Below are 21,826 nucleotides of genomic sequence, written 5' to 3'. Positions count from 1 at the left end.
AGGATGGTTTGTCCGGACGTTGGTCGGTAACCTTCTCCCGTGGTCGGTCCCTTCTGTTCCTATGCGCTCACACTTCTTCCGATAAAGCGGGGCTAGGATGGCGGAGCGCGGTCAGCAGCCCCCGGCCAAGCGGCTCTGCTGTAGAGCGGGCTTCGGGGCAGCATTCAGGCCGGGCCAGCGCCTCCCAGCGCCGTGTGTCGGCGGAGTCTCCGCGGCCGCAGCGGGTCGCACTCACAGCCCGGAGTCGCTGCTGGACATCGCGGCGCGGAGAGTCGCGGAGAAGTGGCCGTTCCAGCGGGTGGAGGAGCGCTTCGAGCGGATCCCGGAGCCCGTCCAGAGGCGGATCGTGTACTGGTCATTCCCGCGGAGCGAGCGGGAGATCTGCATGTACTCATCGTTCAACAACGGCGTAGAAGAAGCGAGCAGCGGCGGGGAGAGCAGCGACGAGCAGCGGCTGCCGTTCCGCCGGGGCATCGCTCTCCTGGAGGGCGGCTGCGTGGACAACGTCCTGCAAGTCGGTGAGTGTAACCGGGTCTAACCGGGCCAAACCCAGACCCGTGAGAATCTTTCCGCCACTAAATGATGATTACACGTTTGAACGAGTGTAAAAGTGACAACAAAGGGCTGTAGGCTGACTGAGAGCCCCACAATGGGGCTTTAAAGCTGCTGCTGCCTGCATGAATGGACATGTGTGACTGGGCCATTTAAAGCCTCTTTAGCTCGGGGCCACTTTTCAATGCTTCAAATTGAACTAATTAGATGAAAATTAGAGCTGCAGCTTTGAGGAAAACCAAATCCCTTCATCACAAATGCTTTTGTGGTTTTTATGCTTTGAAAACTTGAACACAAAACACCAGAATTATTCTTTTTATAAGGACGAACACTGTGTTTTTACACAATCTATAGCAACTACACACCATTTAAAATCACAGCATTTAAAATCCATTTCAAATGATTGTTTCAGAGTATTGAGTAATCTGTGGCTGGGTTGGGTCTCAACTGACACACATTTCATTTGGATTAGTTGTGACAGTTGGCATCCTGCTGGAGACTCATTTAACACACACACACACACACACGCACACACACACACACACACACACACACACACACACACACACGCACACACACACACACACACACACACACACACACTACAGTGAGCGCCAGCCTTTGTTTTGATTGTCACATGTAGATGACTTCATAATACTCAGCTTTTCTCCACACTTCATATAAAATATTAAAATCAGTCCTATTTGTATTAAATAGTTCTATTAGTTGAACTAATCAGAGTTTTCCTCTGACAAACAACATTTTTGCACATTAATTATACACATGACTATCACTCTATGCATTGTATTACTTTACATCATAAAAGTATTATGACACCTCATAGTTTGCATTGTATTTGGGTTACAGAAGAATGTTTAACACACCCATTGTAAAGCCAGTCTGTATTAACACACTGTCGGTGCCGTTTCAGGTGACATTTTTAATGCATATGCTGCTGTAAGTGCAACACATTTATTATATTATCTTATATTAATTACCAAAGCACAGATTTGTCACGCAAATAAACTTTTAAACAATATTATATAATATTTCAAGCTGTGAACAACTGTTTTTTACGCTTATTTCAAACACACATACACACCACCATGTCATTATGATTTATAATGTAACAATAGAACTAGTAAATACTTTAACTTGGATGTTTAAATCAATATAATTCTATTTAATTTTAATCTGTATCCTAAAGTTAAATATATCTTATATATTATTTGCCATTACATACCACCTGGCTCCTTTTTATTTGCCATTTTTTTGGCCATACTTTACTTTTTTTTTATTTTTTTATTACCATGTTTGCCTCCACTCTTGTGTGTCTTTAATTTATTTTCAACTGTGTTATTTAGATAACATTAGACATTTATTAACTTGTGAGGATTCTTTCATATGTTATTTATTCTTTAATTTTATGGACTTGATTCAGCTCCAGCTTTTTAAAGTTACTTATTTACTCACTTTGTTTACTTTTACTACTTTGTTCAAGACAACTTACACTTTAAGTTTGATTGTGATGAAATTTCAATGATATTTTATAAGTTAAATATAACAACTACACTACAAATATATGTTTTATGTCATTGTTTTAATTTCTCTGTGTAAAACATGCTGTCACAGTACGACAGGGATTTAAAGCTGCGGTATGTAATTTTTTAAATTTATTTTTTGGCATCATTTGGTCATAAATCCATAATCATCTTTGTGCGTATTGTAATCCAAAGTGTTCTGAATGGACGGTGAATATGTTCTCCTCCTGACTCTGTAAATGAAGTTTATAAATCCAGGAGTGTGATGCTGGGTGACAGCCAATCAGAGATCTTTCTACAAACACCTGTGCTCCACGTGGGCGTTTTTATTGGCTGCTCGACTGAAGTCAGGCCCGTTCACATACCAAGTGTAATGGTGGTCTTCCAGCAGAAGTCTCCATCGCGGCATTAGACACAACAGTTACACAGCAAACATTTGTCACTGTCTCTATTGAACAAAAAGTCACTAAGAGCATTGACAAAACACACCGTTAAGGGAGGCTAAGTAACGGTTTCAGTTGCAAAACGGAGCGGAGAGAGGACGCTACACAACGTTCTTGTTGCGTGTGCGTTCGTTAAATTAACCTGACCTAACGACGTCTGAAAAAGACGTCTTCTCAACGTTGTTTCAACGTTGACTTGCTCAATGGGAGCTCAACATTAATTATTTCTTAAAAAGATCACAGAATATAAATGTGAATGAAGTACTCCTGGATATATACAGTACTTAGTGACTGTGGATAATACTGAATAATGATTTTTAATAAACAGAAGCACATACACACGCATGCATCTGTGACTGAGTGTGGAAATGCAAGGCTGTTTAAATTTCATATGTGGAATTGCTTCAAACGTTGAACGTCATATGAAGGTCCAGATGAGGTCGTGGTCATGACGTTGAGTTGCCGACCTATTTTGGACGTCATATAGCCATGCAGATGTGGTCCAGACCGACTGATGCGTTATGAACGTGATCTGGAGATCCGTGGATGTCGGATGTTTAGTTTCGATTGCCAGTTTTTATTGAACTATTTCAATTTTGCACATTTCCAAGAGTAATGGAAACGCAGCTAGAGACACTGCAGGTCTTCATCTCCTCTGGAGGAGCTTCTGACGCTCGATAAACACACCTGATGTTCTCCTGGTGTTTGTGTGTGTGTGTGTGTGTGTTCCCAAAATATTGGGAGCTGTTTTGTACAGGAGGAGGAAACTGAATCTGGACTCAATCTGCAAATTCTTTACTAGGAAGTATAACACACACACACACACACACACACACACACACACACACACACACACACACACACACACACACACGAAAAGCCAATCCTCACACTCTTCGTGAACCAGGGTTGGGGGCAAATATTTACATTTTAAAATTACAATTACGTCTTCAATTATCCATGTTCGATTACAGCTAAATTATGATTGCGGTGACCAGCATTTTTTCCAATTACAATTAAAAAGACAATTATTATTCTTCCACGAAAAGTCAATTACAATAACGTTCTCAGTTACTAATTATTAATTTAAAGTCAAACAATCACAATTACTGAGCCTTTAATAAATAACATGACCTTCCTCTTGTGTTAGCTTTCTGTTAGCATCTCTAATGCTAACGAGTCAGTTTGACCCATGTCAGAAATCAGCTCTAAAATACACTAAAATTATAATGTATTATCATATTTAGTTTCTCATCTCTTGGTTACCATGTTCGATATGTGCATCACTATTATAATTTATGGGTATACCAGGATGGTTTGGAGTGCCAAAACGTGATGAACTGCTGGTTTTTGGTGTGTTTTTTTTCTGCAATTAGTTATTTGCAATTCATGCGATAAAGTCCCAGCACTAATTTTACAACAAATGCTTTTTTCCAAAATAAACTTATTGGAACATTTAAAAAATTAAATAAAATTAAACCTTTCTTTGCTAAGGGACAAATGTAATATATTACAGCTTAAATGTTTCCGTTAGCTTGGAGCTAATTTACGTCTTCTTTCAGAGGTTGATTTGGTGTTTTAGTTTATTTTTGGTTAAAAAAAAGACAAAGAAATGCAAAACATAGAGATAATATAGTATGAATGTTTGTGAACATCAGCATCATAATAACTCTATCAGCTTTACCGAATTTAAACCATCACAGAATAAACGAAAGCTAGGGCTCGGCTAACTCTAGCGCTAGGCGAAGGCCCCCTGTTTACACAAAAACTTTTTTTTTTACTGATAACGCAAATGTTTTGTTGCGTTTTGGCAGTGCATTTACACGGCAACGGCGTTTTGGTGAAAAAAACGGAGCTTTTTAAAAACGGCTCCAGTGTTGAAAACTTAAATCATGTTTTAAATTCAGAAATCTGTAGTCTGCCCCCCAAAAAACTAGAGATTTACATCAAATCATACGACCCCGAAAGTAAATGTACAAAATGACAGAAAAACACACTAAACAAGATCAAGAATACATTAAAAAATACATAGAATTACAACATTGCGGGAAAATACAGTAAAAGACGAGAGAAAAACACACAACTACAAAAATGAACAAAACAACAACAAAAATACACAAAATGACTGAAAAAATACAGAAAATGAAAACAAAAGTCGACAAAAATTTACTCTGCAAACTCACAGTACTTATAAACAAGTAAAATGACAACAGAAATACACAAAAATTGCTCCAAAATACCCAAAATGGCAGCACAAATACACAATATAACTCCAAAAAACACATATTTTACAGGAAAAATACACTAAAGAACAACAGAAATGCACAAAGAACACACAACATAACTATGAAAACTCTCTGTTCTTTCCTTTATTAATGCTCAGATCGCTCATTATTCTAATGCTGACAGGAATGTGCATCATGTGACCCTCTGATCAAACACATTTTTGTGGCCCTGCTGTGATAGAAGTGGTGTAGCTCTGCTCTATAGCGTGTAGGTTCGTACTAATCATTACAGCGATGACATCACTGTATGTATAGTGTAGGTTAGGGCTGCACTAATCATAGTTATTACACATAGTTATTATAAGGCAGTGGAACCATGTGTTCTGATGGTTTCTTTGTTTAACCCTTTAAATGTACACACACTTATACACATTGTGAACACAAACGGCCCATTTCATAAAAGTGCAATACAATTGGACTCTGTGAATTATTTTTTACTTACTCTTATTTTTTCTACTTCAGACCTATCCATAGATATAACATTTATTATAATTTTCAAACCCTTTTTATGTTTCTATGGACTTTTTATCACAAAAACCTCTAATTTTACACTAAATATGCCACATTTCAAAAAATTGTCATTAATTGATAGCAGAATTTAATTTAATGCATTATTCATTTTTGGCAGTTGTACACTTTGTATATTTAGTAAGATAATTAATCCAGGCCTTCACTGAAATTTCCCTAAAACTTTATTAATATTCTCTGCTTGGTAGGGGGTCATTACACCTGAAACATATTTACCTTTATTTTGAAGGTAGAGGCTTTGATCTATTGGGTATGAATTGAAAACGCATTATAATATGTCATAATTACAGTCTATGAAAAATATGTGGTTACGATGGGAGTCAATGGGGCACATTTGGTCATGAGGTTATTAAGCAGGGTTGGGGTCAATTGTAATTGATAATTACAATTATGTTAAATTGTAATTAAAAAAATGTTTCTGTTGTAATTGTAATTGAATTTAAATAATTGACTTTGTAGTTGTAATTGCCATAAAAATTCTATAAAAATTGATCTTATATTATAAATAATTAGCAAAGATTATAATTTAACATAAAACTGTGGAACCATGTTACAGTTCTATGCACTATTCTAGACATATGTAGTTAATAATTATTAAAATGTGTTTCATATCAAGCTTTCACACTTTTTATCATTTAAAAATATACAGTAAATCTAGTGGTATACTGACACAAAAATGCCCACACCATAAATATTAAAACCTGTATTTTCATTGATTAGGAAGCATGACAAGGTAATCAATAGATATGAAAGAAATGAAATGATAGATATTTGTTTTTAGTGTATCCTACAGCTGATTTAGTACCCGTTAGCATTAGAGATGCTAACAGGAAGCTAACACAAGAGGAAGGTTTACTTTAGTAATTGAGACCGTAATTGTAATAGACTTTCTGAGGATGAAAAATAATTGGAATTTATTTGTAATTGGAAAACAATTCTGGTAACTGTAATCGTAATTAAGATGTAATTGAATTTGGATAATTGAAAACGTAATTGTAATTGACCACAAGCCTGTTACTAAGTGTCAGTATGATGCATAATATACTGTATCTGCTTTTCTATACACTTTCATTACAGGGACTTTGGAATTAAACAACTAGCCTTAAAATGACAAGAATATTGAGAGGAAAACAAATAAAAACACCTCAAATGTCACTTTTGGTCACAGAGAAGCTCAGAAGGTTCAAACAGACAAAAATGACAAGTGATTTTCTGTCATTTGTAAACACGTTATTGATGAGTTGTAACTGTACAGTAGTTATCTGCTTGTTGGGGAGTGGTGGCCTAGTGGTTAAGGACGCTGGGCTTGTAATCGGAGGGTTGCCGGTTCAAGCCTCACCGGGGCCGTCACTGTGGGATGTTGAGCAAGTCCCTTAACCCCGAACTGCTCCCCAGGCGCCGCAAAATGGCTGCCGACTGCTCCTCAGGGATGGGTTAAGTGCAGAAGACAAATTCCAATAATGTACTAACATTACATGGCCAATTAAAGGCGAAAGCCCGATTTAATCTTAATCTTAATCTTTTCCGTGAATCCTCCACTGCTGGTGCTGAGCTCCGTGTGTTGCGTGAACCCTGGGGCCCTGAGCGTGGCTGATTACAGCCTCTCATCAGCACTTTGTGGAGCGATCGATGGAGCCGCTCAGAGCTGGTTGATCAGCATTATCTCCGTATGCAGAGCGTCTCACACACACTCATCGATCCTCAACGCAGCGACAGCAGGCCTCTCTGTGGCCGCCTGTCGGTGCCAGCGCACGCTTTGACCAATGGTTCTCACACTGGGGCGAGTGTGTGACTCTAGGACCGTAAACTATTGACTTTTTCTGTTGCGCGTCCTCTGAAAAGTCAGACAAAATGGATTAAAAATGTATAAACTTGATTGAAAATTGAAAAATTGTGGTTATTTTTTTCCAAAACACATTAAAAACACAAGATGTGCAACCACATTTTTATAACAGCAATGATAAAGTAATAAATAAGTCATTTATTTTGGAAGGGGGCAGTCTGGCGTCCCACAGTTTGAGAAGCGCTGTGCTAAAGCTAACATTAGACCATTTGTTTTAAAGTGAAAATAATGGAGAAAATGTGTGAGACTGACAACGTTGTTGGCAATGAAGCAATATCGCAATATTTCCCCGTGTGATTATCGTATTGATCCAAAAAATGTCCAAATCAATTCTTTTAATTGTATTTTTTAACAAAAAAAACATTTAATGTTGCTAACATTTGAATAGCACAGAAACTCCCGGTCACGAGGTGTCAGTGAACGCATCATCAGACCTTGTTTGTTGCTGGTAATTGTATTTTTCTCTCCAAGTGTGTGTTTGTCACTTTGTTGTTGTTTGTCTGTTCTTTTTATTATTCAGTATATTTTTCTCTTATTCTTTGTTTTTTGTTGTCGTTTTGAGTTATTGGTAATGTTTAATATGATTATAATTTTTAACTAAAATAAACACTATAAAGCCCATATTTTTAATGATTTCATTTGTAAATTGTCCTCTTTGTCTCTTTCAAGTACCCCCTGTAGTGCCACCGCGTACCCCTAGGGGTAGACGTACCCCCATTTGAGAAACCCTGCTATAGAGCACTGTCACATAGAGCGGCTTTTTCATTTGTTCATGAGAAACAAACAGTGTAGATGTATTTCAGGGTTTTCATGATGAAGACATTTGTGAAACAAATGTTTCTACAATACAAACAGTTGAATGTTGGTTTGACATTTTTAAAAGTTAATAATTATTATAATGAGAAGTAAATATAGTAAATTGTACGTAAATGTGAGATTTTCTTCAAACATGCGTGTGAGAGTATGTTTAGTGTCAGGTTACAATTTTAGCTTGATTTAAAATAAATAATACAAATAATTTGAATAATAATGATAATTAATATTACCATTTCTGTTTCAGGAAGTCAGTTCTGTTTTTTCATCTGTTTTCCACCATCATGGTGTTGATTGTTTCTTTATTTCTCCATGGAATCAATGGACAAACATATGTTTAGTGCATTGTTGTTTTGGAAACATAATGACATGTGAATCTCAAACATGTTTGTCACTGACCCGATCCGTTCACTGACCCGATCCGTTCACTGACCCGATCCGTTCACTGGCCCGATCCGTTCACTGGCCCGATCCGTTCACTGGCCCGATCCGTTCACAGACCCGATCCGTTCACTGGCCTGATCCTTTCAGATCCTTTCAACGCATGTATGAAACACGTCTCCATCCGGTCGGCCTATTTTACGGCAGTTCATGTACTATTCAAAAGGTTGAAACTACAAAGAATTAGAAATGCATGTTTTGAGTGAATTCCTATTTATTTTTTTATTTTATTAACAATTAAAAATACCACAAAACACACACATATTTCCATGTGTACTATTAAAATATTTATCAAACGTCGTATGGTTGGTTTACATTTAAATATCATGTCCCAGCAGCGTAAGGATTGAGAGTAAAGGAAGTGACATAGTCTACGTGCATGTGCTGAAAGGATCTGAAACAATCAGGCACTGACGATGTTTTTGAGTTGCTATTTCTAATGCTACTTTCTGTTGAGGTGCTGCTAATGTTAACGCTGCATGCTAATGAACACACCGCACAGTCCTGTCCTTTTGTTCCTACGTGTTAGACACACTCTGTCTCTTTCTTTTTTGTTAAACTTTCGTCACTCAGCTGACTGTTCCACAGCTTCTTTGGGTAACCATGGCAACAGTTTGATAACAGAAGTAAAGGCAGCCGTGCTTCGAGACATTTTCTTAATCAGTTTATCCGTTTTTAATCGACCAATGGTCTCAGAGCTACCGTTGACTCATTAGATTACACTCAACGATGAGTCGGCCTTTATCTGGGGATTTCTGTTAACACCATCAGCTGTGTGTGTGCGCGTGTGCGTGCGTGTCATCGGAGCAAACAGAGCACTTTGGTTAATGGCAGATAAGGAGAACCCGAGCGCCACGGCTTTGTGAAGGAGACCCTCCCCTCCTCCTGGTCCTTGTCCTCCTGCTCTTCGTGCTCCCTGAGCGCTGAAGAGCGGTGCTCACCTTCTAATATTATTTATTTTAAATATCAAGACCAAAATGCTGTAAACCTGGCTCTCCACTTCATCCTCCAGCACCTGGACTCCCCAGGCTCCTACGCCAGGATCCTGTTTGTGGACTTCAGCTCTGCTTTTAATACAATAATCCCAGCTCTCCTTCAGGACAAGCTTTCCCAGCTGAACGTGCCAGACTCCACCTGCAGGTGGATCACAGACTTCCTGTCTGACAGGAAGCAGCACGTGAAGCTGGGAAAAACCATCTCTGCTCCCCGTACCATCAGCACTGGATCTCCTCAGGGCTGTGTTCTTTCTCCTCTGCTCTTCTCCCTGTACACCAACAGCTGCACCTCCTCTCACCAGTCGGTCAAACTCCTGAAGTTTGCAGACGACACGACCATCATCGGTCTCATCGCTGATGGAGACGAGTCCGACTACAGGTGGGAGACAGACCGGCTGGTGTCCTGGTGCAGCCAGAACAACCTGGAGCTCAATGCTTTAAAGACAGTGGAGATGATAGCAGACTTCAGGAAGAACCCAGCCCCCCTCACCCCCCTCACCCTGGGAGACTCTACAGTGAGCTCTGTAGAGTACTTCTGCTTCCTGGGGACCATCATCACTCAGGACCTCAAGTGGGAGCTGAACATCAGCTCCCTTATCAAAAAAGCTCAGCAGAGGATGTACTTTCTGCGGCAGCTGAGGAAGTTCAGTCTGCCAACAAAGATGATGGTGAACTTCTACAGCTCCATCATCCAGTCCATCCTCTGCTCCTCCATCACCATCTGGTACGCTGCAGCTACGGCCAAGGACAAGGCCAGACTGCAGCGTATCATCCACTCTGCAGAGAAGGTCATCGGCTGCAATCTGCCCTCCCTCCAGGACCTGTACGCCTCCAGGATTTTGAGGCGTGCAGGAAAGATTGTGGCCGACCCCTCCCACCCCGGTCATAAACTGTTTCAATCTCTCCCTTCTGGTAGGAGGTTTCGGTCCATCAGGACCAGAACCTCCAGACACAAAAACAGCTTCTTTCCCTCTGCCACCATCCACATGAACACACCCCAAGTCACCCACTGAACCCCCCCCCCCCCCCCCCCCCCCCACCCGATCACCACCTCCACCAGCTTGATACCTGCTGCACTGTATATATATATTTATATTTATCCTATTTATCCTTTATTCTCTATCTATCCTTTATTTATCCCTCATCCTTTATATTTATCATTATTATTATTATTGTTGCTGGGTTGTTCTTTGTTGTGTTGTTTTTATTTCTTTTATTTCTTTTTGTTGCTTGTTTTGTGCACCAACCACCAAGACAAATTCCTTGTACTGTCCTCAAAACTGTACATGGCAAATAAAACATTTCTGATTCTGATTTCTGATTCTGAAAAACATGCAAAACTGCGACACAACAAATCCATGCATTTTCAGACCTACTTATTCCTGTTTGTCAGGGTCGCGGGGGTCTGCCAATCTCCGGCTCTCATTGGGCACTGGGCGGGGGTACACCCTGGACAGGGCGCCAGTCATGTTTTTGGATTGTGGGAGGAAGCCGGAGTACCCGGAGGAACCTCACTCAGCACGGGGAGAACATGCAAACTCCACACAGAAAGGACCCAAGTGTCCACCCCAGGGCTTGAACCCAGAACCTTCTTGCCGTGAGGTGGAGGTGCAAATGTCATGAGGGAACAACAACAACAATGGTGCAAAATTCAAAAGCAATGCAAAACAGTGCCATCAATTATAATATATATATTATTAAAATAAAATATAAATGTTTCAGTGCAAACAACTATTGTGTTACTATTCAGTAACACAATAGAATAGAACAAGAATTAAAATAAAAATGATTATAAATATGTATAAATATGAGCAGAAGATCAGCAGGTACAGTCACAGATTTTTAATATTAATATATAATTAAGAGAAAACATGTTAAGTAATTGTAAAGGGTGTGTTTCATGTTTATTATACCTTTTTAAATTATTATTATTTTTATTTTTTCTTGGGGGAGGTGCAGTTTCCCCTCCAGCAGAAGACGCCCTAGGTAACCGCTTGGGTTGCCTAGCAGGAAGGCCGGTCCTGGCTAAATCTATTTTTAATGGAATCCACGCTGGCAAACAAACGTTTCCACTCAGAATTAAGAAATCCAAGATGGCCGCCATCCGTCTTGCCAATTTGGTTATTTTGTCATAACTCTGATATCTACATGAAAAGTTTGAGTTTAATGATTGTACATGTTGATCAAGTGCTGCAAAATAAACACATCATCAGATTAAAGCTTATGCACCAGGATCACAATGTATATAATCTTCCCCAGAAATAAATTAATTTACAGTAGAAATATTAATTCATGGTTTAATGGAGATTTAAATCAAATCGTCATCTTTGTCATACAAAGTTGTGGCTGCAAATAAATCACAATTTCGCCCTTACCATGTGTAAAGCATTGTGATGACCGTCTTATATTTTGCTTTGGATGCAATTTACAGTATTTGAAGCTTTTTTGTGACAATCCTTGTCCCCAAAAACCTACATTTTGCCACAAATGATTTTGCTCTGATCACAATTTGCACTATGAGATATATTATTGAATTCCTTGACCCTGAAAACCTATAATTTGCCACTGAGATCATACTTTTATGTTAAATAGAAACCAAATATCCAAATTGGCGATACTGATGTCGGCCATCTTGGATTTCTTGATTTTGAGTGTGAACCATTGGTTTACCAGCGTGGATCTCATTAAAATGGATTCATAAATACTCAAAAACACCCACGTACACGTGTTCATGTTTTCTTCCAGAAGTGAACATGTTAGGCTAATGTTGCTACGTATCTGACGGGCTATAATCTTTGTTGCTCCTGCTCACTTGTATCAGGTATGGGGTCAATTATTGATAATTAACCACAATTAAGGCATGATTGTAATTACAACTGTAATTGGCGTGAATTTTCTATAAAAATGGTCAATTATAATTTAATTAAATGCAAACCTGGGGAACCACAGTTCTATGTTTTACACATACAGTATGTAGTTAATAATGATCAAAATATGTTTCATATGAACTTTTTCTACTACCTGTCAATGAATGTATTGACCCATACAGGTAGTTAGGGTCAGACGGGTTAGAGTATATATAAATAAAAGCGCATAAAATCAACACACTTTTGAAATTTACTTTGTGTTTATCAAATTAAATTTTTGGGTCTAAATTGTTCACTGACCTCCTGTATTTCCTGTATGATTTTATTTTTTCATTAAGAACCAGAAAAAGTTAGATAATAGATAATATAGTAATATAATAACTTTCAGTGTATGTTACAGCTGATTTAGATTTAAAACACAAGAGGTAGGATTCATTTTATGGGCTTTTTTATTTCAGACACAGTATTTGGGATTAATTGCAATTGAAATTTAGTAATTTAGAACGTAATTGTAATTGACTTTTAGGGGATACAAAATATTCAGAATTTAATTGTAATTGGGAAAAACTCTGGAAGTGCAATTATTAAGGGTGTTGAAAAAAATTGATTCGGCGATATATCGCGATAGTACATTGCGCGATTCTTGGATTTAAAATGCATCCATATGGATTAATTGTAATTGTAATTTAAAATGGATAATTGACAGTGTAATTGACCCCAACCCTGGCTTGTATTGTTTATTTTTCATTCTTTTACTGTGGAGTTTGTCTGGATGTGTGTGTCAGTGTCATCCTGTGGGTTCAGAGGGTGGGGGGTGTCCCTTTGTGCTGTGGACACACACACGCTTCAGTAAAAGTCACCCAGCAGCTCGTGACGTAGGAGGGAGCAGCAACTCGGAAAACCCCCCAAACAAATGAGCTAACGGATGAGGACTCCGGTTCTACCTGCTGACTCAGCAGCTTCACCTGCTCGCTCACTTTACCGTTATGACCTCACACTGACGGTTCAACAGTCGCTCCGAGACAAAGACGATCCCCTGAGGCTAATAACTAACAACACTTACTGTCACAATAGATCATTATAGTCGAGAGAACGCTGTAAAAACGGACACGAGCAACAGGAAGTATAAGTCTCACTCCGTGGGTCCCCTAAATACACAACAATTACACAAAACAACTACGATTACACAAAACGACTACAAATACACAAAATGACAACAAAAATACAGAATATAATGTTTGACCTTATCGGGGCGCCGCACTTATTCCAGGTTCAGAAGAACGTTAGAGGAAAAGAACATAAGCTGACAGGAGAATACACGTAAGGACAGATTTGCTTTACATGCAGATCTGCATATACAAAAACACAAAATTAAAACAAAAACACACAAAATGATAACAAAATAACTAGGGATGCACCGAAATGAAAATTTGTGGCCGAAGCCAAATAAAATATTAACGCTTAGCCAAATACCGAATAATATCGAATGCAGTTAAGTTTTTCACTGTTTTTTAATAGTGCATAAATAGCCTAGAATGCATTTTTAGAGATGTTTTTTTAAAGAAAGTAAATGTTGATGTAAATGAATATTATGACATTTTTTTTAAATATTCCAGTAGCCTTTGCTTTTCAAAAAAGCACAACAAAGTTTTTCATTTATATTAGGCCTTCAAATAAAACCAAACATGTATTCCAAAAAAACTAAAGTGCATTAAAGGGGAGTATGATGAAAAAAATCTAATGGTTTAACTACAGTGATATACATTATTTATCCTCATTCAGAGGGACAAAGTGTCAAAATAAAATGTTATTCCACATTTTATAAAAAGTCATCTTTAAACGGGACAGTTGGATTTTACCCACGTTGGCAGGTGATGTCACATAACATGCCTCCTAGAATGTTAGCTCCTCCCTCTCCAACTATCTAACAGCTAAAACAAACACTGCTGTTTAATATAGAATATATATTATACTTTATTACCATATATGTAAATACAAACAGCACTACTTTTTCTGCTGCCGATCGTGTTGGGAGTCACTGTTTGGACCCATTGTTTACACGGATCAGCTTTTAGCACTCTGTGCTAATGCTACACCAGCCTATGCAGCGAGACCCGGTGTAGTGTAAGGAGGAAACAATGGGGATGTTTACGGATTGGTGGCTCACAGCGCTAACAACGGACTCTGTGACTGATGACTGAGAGCGGTAAGCGGAAAGGAGAGAGTCTGGCTGTGTTAGTGTGTAGAAAGGAGGAGCTGCTGCTGCTGTGCTCCTGCAGCAACGCGCGCTCACTTTTCCGACTCAAAATGGTAAATGGACTTGGACTTGATTTTATATAGCGCTTTATCACCACACTGAAGCAGTCTCAAAGCGCTTTACATATCAGCTCATTCACCCAATCACTCTCACATTCACACACCAGTGGGACAGGACTTCATGCAAGGCGCTAGTCGACCACTGGGAGCAACTGGGAGTTCAGTGTCTTGCCCAAGGACACTTCGACACATAGTCGGGTACTGGGATCGAACCCCCAACCTCTCGATCAGAAGACGACCCACTACCACCTGAGCCACGGTCACCACACTCCACATTGCTTGCGTCATTGCGTCACACGCTACTATTCGGCCTTGCTTTTAACTCACTAAACCGAAGGCCGAATGTGGCTTTTTTTGCCATAATATTTGGTGCATCCCTAAAAAATACACAAAATGACTACCAGAATGCAACAAAATGATAAGGGGATTCACAAAATGACAACAAAAACATAAATCGATTACAAATACAAAAATCACAACCAAAACATATGAAATTACATCAAAAATACACAAAATGACAAAAATACACACAACAAAAACATAAAGATTTCAAAAATGCAACTCAATGACAAAAATAATAAGCAAAATGTTTGTATTTTTATCATTTTTTGAAAAAATTATAAAATTACACAAATCAACAAAAATACACAAAACTACTTCAAACACGCAACAAAATGACAATGGGAATACACAAAATGATAACAAAATAACAATAATACACTGAAGGGCGGATTCACTAAAGATTTAGTGGTATTAAAATGTGCACAAATGTCACTCCACGTGCTAATAAGCCGCACAAACTCAGGGAATCAGGAGTGCACCCTCAATCCATTTAGCGCGTTTCCCTCTAATGAATATGTAAAGTAGGCGGAGCTCACAAGGGGACCAAAGAAATGGGAGGATGCAATTCATCAAATCTGGAACTGTTTGCGGTGATTGTTTTAGCACCGGAAAATAGTACGACTGAGAAGGAGGTGCAAACACACGCAGAGATCAGCTGCAGTAAATGTGGACACAAAACACAATAAAACAATAGTCAATATTAACATCCACTGAATGAGAAAATAAAGTGTGTGTGAGGGAGAGAACAGCTGGATGTCTGAAGCCCGTGTGGAGTCCAGTACGTGTGTGTCCGCTGCGGTGCAGAGCCAGAGGGCCGCTGTGCGTGGACCTCCATGGATGTTGCTATGGACGCACAGCTCCACGGAGTTTCTGTGTTTTTCTCTCCATGTTTTGACCGTCAAAGTCTCGTGTCCCGTTGATGTCAGGCCAGAATCAGCTGATCAGATGCGCAATTTAAGCGCAATGTTCACATATGAGAGTGTGTGTCACACAGCGCTGCTCAGACCTGCTGGATGATGGTCAGTAGATGGTGCTGATTGACTGATTGGCAGACTGTGTAGCTGTATTAACTCAGATCAATGGTAGATCAATAGGTCGTCTTAATCTGCCTGTTTTTCATGGACTGATCAGAGCAAAGTTACAAGACCTGATGGAGCACCCACATTAAAATAGGGAGAAAAAAATATCATTAGGTTTTAAAGATGTTTTTAAAAAAAACATTTTTATTTATTTATTTAGTTTTCTAAATTATTAAATGTTTGTGCAGCAGACACAGAAGTCCATATGTCTCTACAATGAAAGCGCAAAACGCTCATTTTAATAGGGGCGGTCTGCACCACTTCTGCACGTGCACTAAACATTGCTGTAATCTCAGTGAATTCCTCGCTGCAGGTCTAGAAACTATGTCATCAAAGGATTTAGAGATGCACCTGGTTTAACACCTTTATTTCAGATCTTAGTGAATCCTCCCCGGAATGTTTTAAAACGTGTTACTTTCATCAGGCCTGTTTTTAAATAATAAAGTTTAGTAATAAAGTTATAAGCCGATCTGTTCCATTTGAATTTCTCAAAATAGCCTAGTGGTTCTATGGATTGTCCCTTCTCTGATTTGACTCTGCTGTTGAGTCTTGAATCAGAACCAGCTCAAAAAGCCTTAGGTTTAACATTAGGGTTATGCTCTGAAAGCCTTAGGTTTAGCATTAGGGTTAGGCTCTGAAAACCTTAGGTTTAGCATTAGGGTTAGGCTCTGAAAACCTTAGGTTTAGCATTAGGGTTAGGCTCTGCAAACCTTAGGTTTAGCATTAGGGTTAGGCTCTGAAAACCTTAGGTTTAGCATTAGGGTTAGGCTCTGAAAACCTTAGGTTTAGCATTAGGGTTAGGCTCTGAAAACCTTAGGTTTAGCATTAGGGTTAGGCTCTGAAAGCCTTAGGGTTAGCATTAGGGTTTGTCTCTGAAAGCCTTAGGGTTAGCATTAGGGTTTGTCTCTGAAAGCCTTAGGGTTAGCATTAGGGGTTGTCTCTGAAAGCTTTAGGGTTAGCATTAGGGTTTGTCTCTGAAAGCCTTAGGGTTAGCATTAGGGTTAGGCTCTGAAAGCTTTAGGGTTAGCATTAGGGTTATGCTCTGAAAGCCTTAGGGTTAGCATTAGGGTTTGTCTCTGAAAGCTTTAGGGTTAGCATTAGGGTTTGTCTCTGAAAGCCTTAGGAGAACACAATGCTTTGTGTGTTGGATGGATTCCTGAGCTCATTAGCAGCAGCTCAGTCGTTCATTTCTCAGGAGTGGAAACAAACAAATGGATGTGAGTGGAGAAGAAGAGTGTGATGATGGTCCTCAGAGGACAAACTAATGACTCACCCTGAGCTCTGGAAACAGACGCAGCTCAAACAAACACTTTAAAATAGGAGAAAAGAAGAAGAACCAAACCTCAGGAGCTCACGTTCACATCTCACGTGGCCTTTATTTTCTCTGGTTTTTAAGCCGAGGACAGAACTCTGGAGGTTTCTGGTCAATTTTTAATCTGCTTCGGTCACTTTTACAGGCTGATATTCTGTTTCAGCGTTTACACATGTTCGTTTCAGTTTATATATGTGTGTTGCGTTTCCCTAATCCAGTGGTTCCCAAACGTTGGGGAAAAAAATGCTAAAAAAAAGTCTGACTGATGATTTTAGAACAGTAATAACGCTCTTTAATCATAATGTGAAAAGAAAAAAAACATCTATTTTTCATACTCAAGGTTCAGCCTTATCATGACGCCACGCCCCCTCAATTTGGGAACCACCACCCTAATCTGATTTTGTTAATATGGTAAATTTAGTCAACCATTGTCATTAGTTTAATAATTCTCCACTGTAGAACTCCACTCAGATTCAGAATACTTTATTTATCCCTGAGGGATTCAGTTTCATCTCGTCTCATTTGTTCTCATCTCGTCCAAGAAACATGAAAAAACAATCACATATAACACCTATAACATGGGAGGACATGAGCGGGAGAACTGTGGGTCGCCCCGTATTTAGATGAAAAGTGGGAGAATAACAGGAGGAGAGGTGAGGGCAAAAGGCAGGTTCTAAACTGAGTTCCCTATTACAGTATAAAACTAGGAAAAAACCTCCTTAAGCAAGAACAGATCAGGGTGGGAAAGAGGGAGCAGAGAAAATGTGACCGCCGTTTTTACAAATGTGTCCTAAAACCTTCTAAATGTCCTTATTAGTCGATCTATGCCTAACAAAACACATTATTTTGCATCATATTTGTTTTATTCACGTTTTTAAATGGGACTAGTTTATCGTTTGAGAGCCTGTGTGCCGCCATGTTGAAATGACGTCATTGATGATGCAAATTGTCCCTTTTAGTCCATTGAGTTCTATGAGGTGAGGCATTCAGGATCATTTAGCAGCAGTTTAATGCCGTCTATGAAACAGCAGAGTTGGAACTGTTGCCCCCTGCGGTCACAGATTTTTTCGGCACACAGATTTGATCATCTCTCAGTAAACAAAAGAGTTTTATATCAACTTTTTTAACTTTTACTGATTTTTAGATCAACACAAAGCAGCACAAGTTGTTATTTTGACTGAAAAAGCTGATAAATGATCCTGAATGCTTCACCTCATATAAAACTCAATGGACTGAAAGTGGTGATTGGTGTCATCAATGATGTCATTTCAACATGGCGGAGCACAGGGTAAAGTAGTCCCGGTTTAAAACTTAATAAAATGAAAATGGGGACAAAATAATGCATTTTGTTAGACATAGATCTACTAATAAGGACATTTTTAGGCCACATTTGTAAAAACGTTGGAGGATCCCTTTAACAGTGCGTTATTCTCTTAAAGCGCTTCAAAGCATGTGAAATAAGAGTCTCAGTGTGTCGTCTGAACTGAACTAGTGGATCAGAGTGTGTGTAAAGGACAGGAGACGGCCTAAGGATAGTAGACCAAACACTCATTTCCTTTTCATTTCCTTTGCTTAACTCCTCCTCCTGCTCCTCCTCCTCCTGCTCCCATCCAATGATATCAAAGCAAACACACAAACAGACTAAATGTGACTTAATTTACAAACCTGACACCTTTCTCAAAGCTTCTGCTGTTTTTCTTTCAGGAGTAGTGTTAATCACACTTTAGACACTAATGGTTCCCATAAAGCAGCGTTCATCAAAGATAAGAGGGGGCGGGGCCAAGAAGTCTGTTCATTACATATTTCAGAAGTCCTGCATATTATTCATTAATACGATGCAGGGTCAGGGTCAAATATAATCATAAATGCAGAATTGATAATTCATTACAACTTATAACTGTAATTGCAATTTTAAAAATCTGTTGCTGTTGTAATTGTAATTAAATTCAGATAATAGACTTTGTAATTGTAATTGCCATGGAAATTCTATAAAAATTGTCAGTGATAATTCAAAGCAAAACTGTTGAACCATGTTACAGTTCTATGTACAGTTCTACACATACGTAGTTAACAATGATTAAAATATGTTTCATATCAAGCTTTCACACATTTTACCATTTAAAAAATACACAGTAAATCTAATGATACACTGACACAAAAAAGGCTCAGACACCCACACCATAAATATTAAAACTTATATTTTCAGTGATTATGAAGCTTAACAAGGTAATCAATACATAGGAAATAAATTAGATGATTGATGTTTGTTTTTTGTGTATTTAACAGTAGATTTAGGACCAGTTAGCATTGGAGATGCTAACACAAGAGGAGGGTTAACTTTATTGGGTTATTTATTTCAGGCTCAGTAATTGTAATTAATTGTAATAGTAATTGAGAACATAATTGTCATTAACTTTCAGAGGATAAAAAAACAATTGGAATTTAATCGTGATGGAGAAAAAATGCTCCTCACTGTAATCGTAATTCAATTGTAATTGAACATGGGTAACTGAAACTGTAATTGTAACTGAAAAATGTAATTGAGGCCAACCCTGCTATGATTCATATATTGTTTCTCATATTGTGTGTTTTTCTGTTATTTTTGTATTTCTTTGTGTATTTTGTAGTCTTGTGTTTATGGAGTCAGTTCAAAGTTTCCTGGTTTTTACATTTAATCTGAATATAACAACACAACATGAACATTTCTATCTAATCTGGTTTTAAAGTCATTTAGTATATATTTGTGATTTTTTTAGATGATTTATTTTTTTTGCGTTTGTCTATAATTTTTGTGTCTAAGTGGTGGTTTTTCTGTGTCCTTGTTGTTTTGTATGTTTTTACGAGTCATTTTGCTGTTTTGTGTGTTTTTGGATTAATTTTGTCAGGGTTTTAAGTCATTTTGAAAATATTTTTCTATCATCTTGTGTGTTTTTATCATTTTTTTTTAATATTTTTGTGTAATTTGTATGTTTTTCTGTTATTGTTGTGTATTTTGTAGTTATCGTGTGTATTTTTGTCTTTTGTTTATGCGTGTAAATGTTAAATGGACATGATTTATATAGAGCTTTATCACCACTGAAACAGTCTCAAAGCGCTTTACATATCAGCTCATTCACCCAATCACTCTCACATTCACACACCAGTGGGACAGGACTGACATGCAAGGCGCTAGTCGACCAACTTAGGGTTCAGTGTCTTGCTCAAGGACACTTCGACACATAGTCAGGTACTGGGATTGAACCCCCAACCTCTAGATCAGAAGACGACCCACTACCACCTGAGCCACGGTCGCCCACGTGCAAGAGTAGACGGAGGGCCACATGTGGCCCCTGGACCGCCTGTTGCCTATTGTCTGAACCAGATTACCGGTGGATCAATAAATGACTTAGTGTAATTGTTGTTTTTCAGGTTTCCACCTCAGTGGGACGGTGACGGAGCCGGCCACGCCCTCGGAGGCGGAGCTCCTCTGTAACGTTAGCGTTAGCTTCGACCGCTGTAAAATCACCTCCGTCACCTGCAGCTGTGGGAACAAAGACATCTTCTACTGCGCCCATGTGGTGGCGCTGGCGCTCTACAGGGTACGGAAGCCTGAGCAGGTCAAACTGCGTCTGCCCATCTCAGAGACGCTGTTCCAGATGAACCGAGACCAGCTGCAGAAGTTGGTCCAGTACCTGATCACGGTCCACCACACCCAGGTTCTGCCCACGGCCCAGAAGCTCGCCGATGAAATCCTGTCGCACAACTCGGAGATCAACCAGGTTCACGGTGAGTCAGCGATTTACACTCTTTCCCCACTGTCAATACTTATTAATCAATACACATCTCTACTGATAAAACCAATAAGTGATAAATAGCTGATCATTTTCCCCAAATACATCTTTACGTCCTAAAATAATAAACTAAATACTGTACATCTTTCCCGCTGGGACATCAGTGTGGTCAGCAACTGTTATCACAGGGGGCGGAGCCACAAACATGTGACTGTATCGGATCTGAGGGTCACATGATCAACATTCATGTCAGCATTAGAATAAAGACCAATCAGAGCATTAATACTAGTTTTTGTTTTTGTTGTAGTATATTTAAATCTTTTCTTGTTATTTTGTAGTTATTTATATTTTGTGTGTTTCTGTTCTCGTTTTGTATACGATTCTGTCTTTCTGTGTGTTTTATGTAGTCGTTTTTCAGAATAATTTTGCAGTTTTTCTGAAGTCTTCTTGTTTGTTTTTAGAGTAATTTGTGTATTCTTGTTGAATATTCTTGTATCTTTGTTTGACGACTTTTTAAAAAATAAAAAAAAATCTGTCATACAGTATGTTTTTATCTTGTGTGTTCTTGATATAATTTTGTGTATCATTTTGTGTCTTTGGAGTCATTTTGTTTGTTGTTTGTATTGAATTTGTGTGTTTAAGTGGTGGATTTCCTTGTCTTTGTTGTTTTGTGCGTTTTTATGAGTCATTTTGTATATT

General features: G+C 38.7%; 1 protein-coding gene across 1 annotated transcript in view; it reads left to right on the top strand.

Moving 5' to 3' along the window:
- LOC114473587 (zinc finger SWIM domain-containing protein 6-like) overlaps positions 1-21,826 on the top strand; it is a 36,799-nt gene continuing 14,973 nt past the window's right edge. The window contains exons 1-2 of the mRNA XM_028463312.1: positions 1-518; positions 20,766-21,122. Coding sequence (XP_028319113.1) covers positions 98-518; positions 20,766-21,122 — 778 coding nt within the window. The 5' untranslated portion in view covers positions 1-97. The remainder of the gene's footprint in view (positions 519-20,765; positions 21,123-21,826) is intronic.

The sequence above is a fragment of the Gouania willdenowi genome, chromosome 12 (assembly GCF_900634775.1).
Source record: "Gouania willdenowi chromosome 12, fGouWil2.1, whole genome shotgun sequence".
Lineage (NCBI taxonomy): Eukaryota > Metazoa > Chordata > Actinopteri > Blenniiformes > Gobiesocidae > Gouania > Gouania willdenowi.
This window is presented reverse-complemented; position numbering and strand designations above follow the sequence as displayed.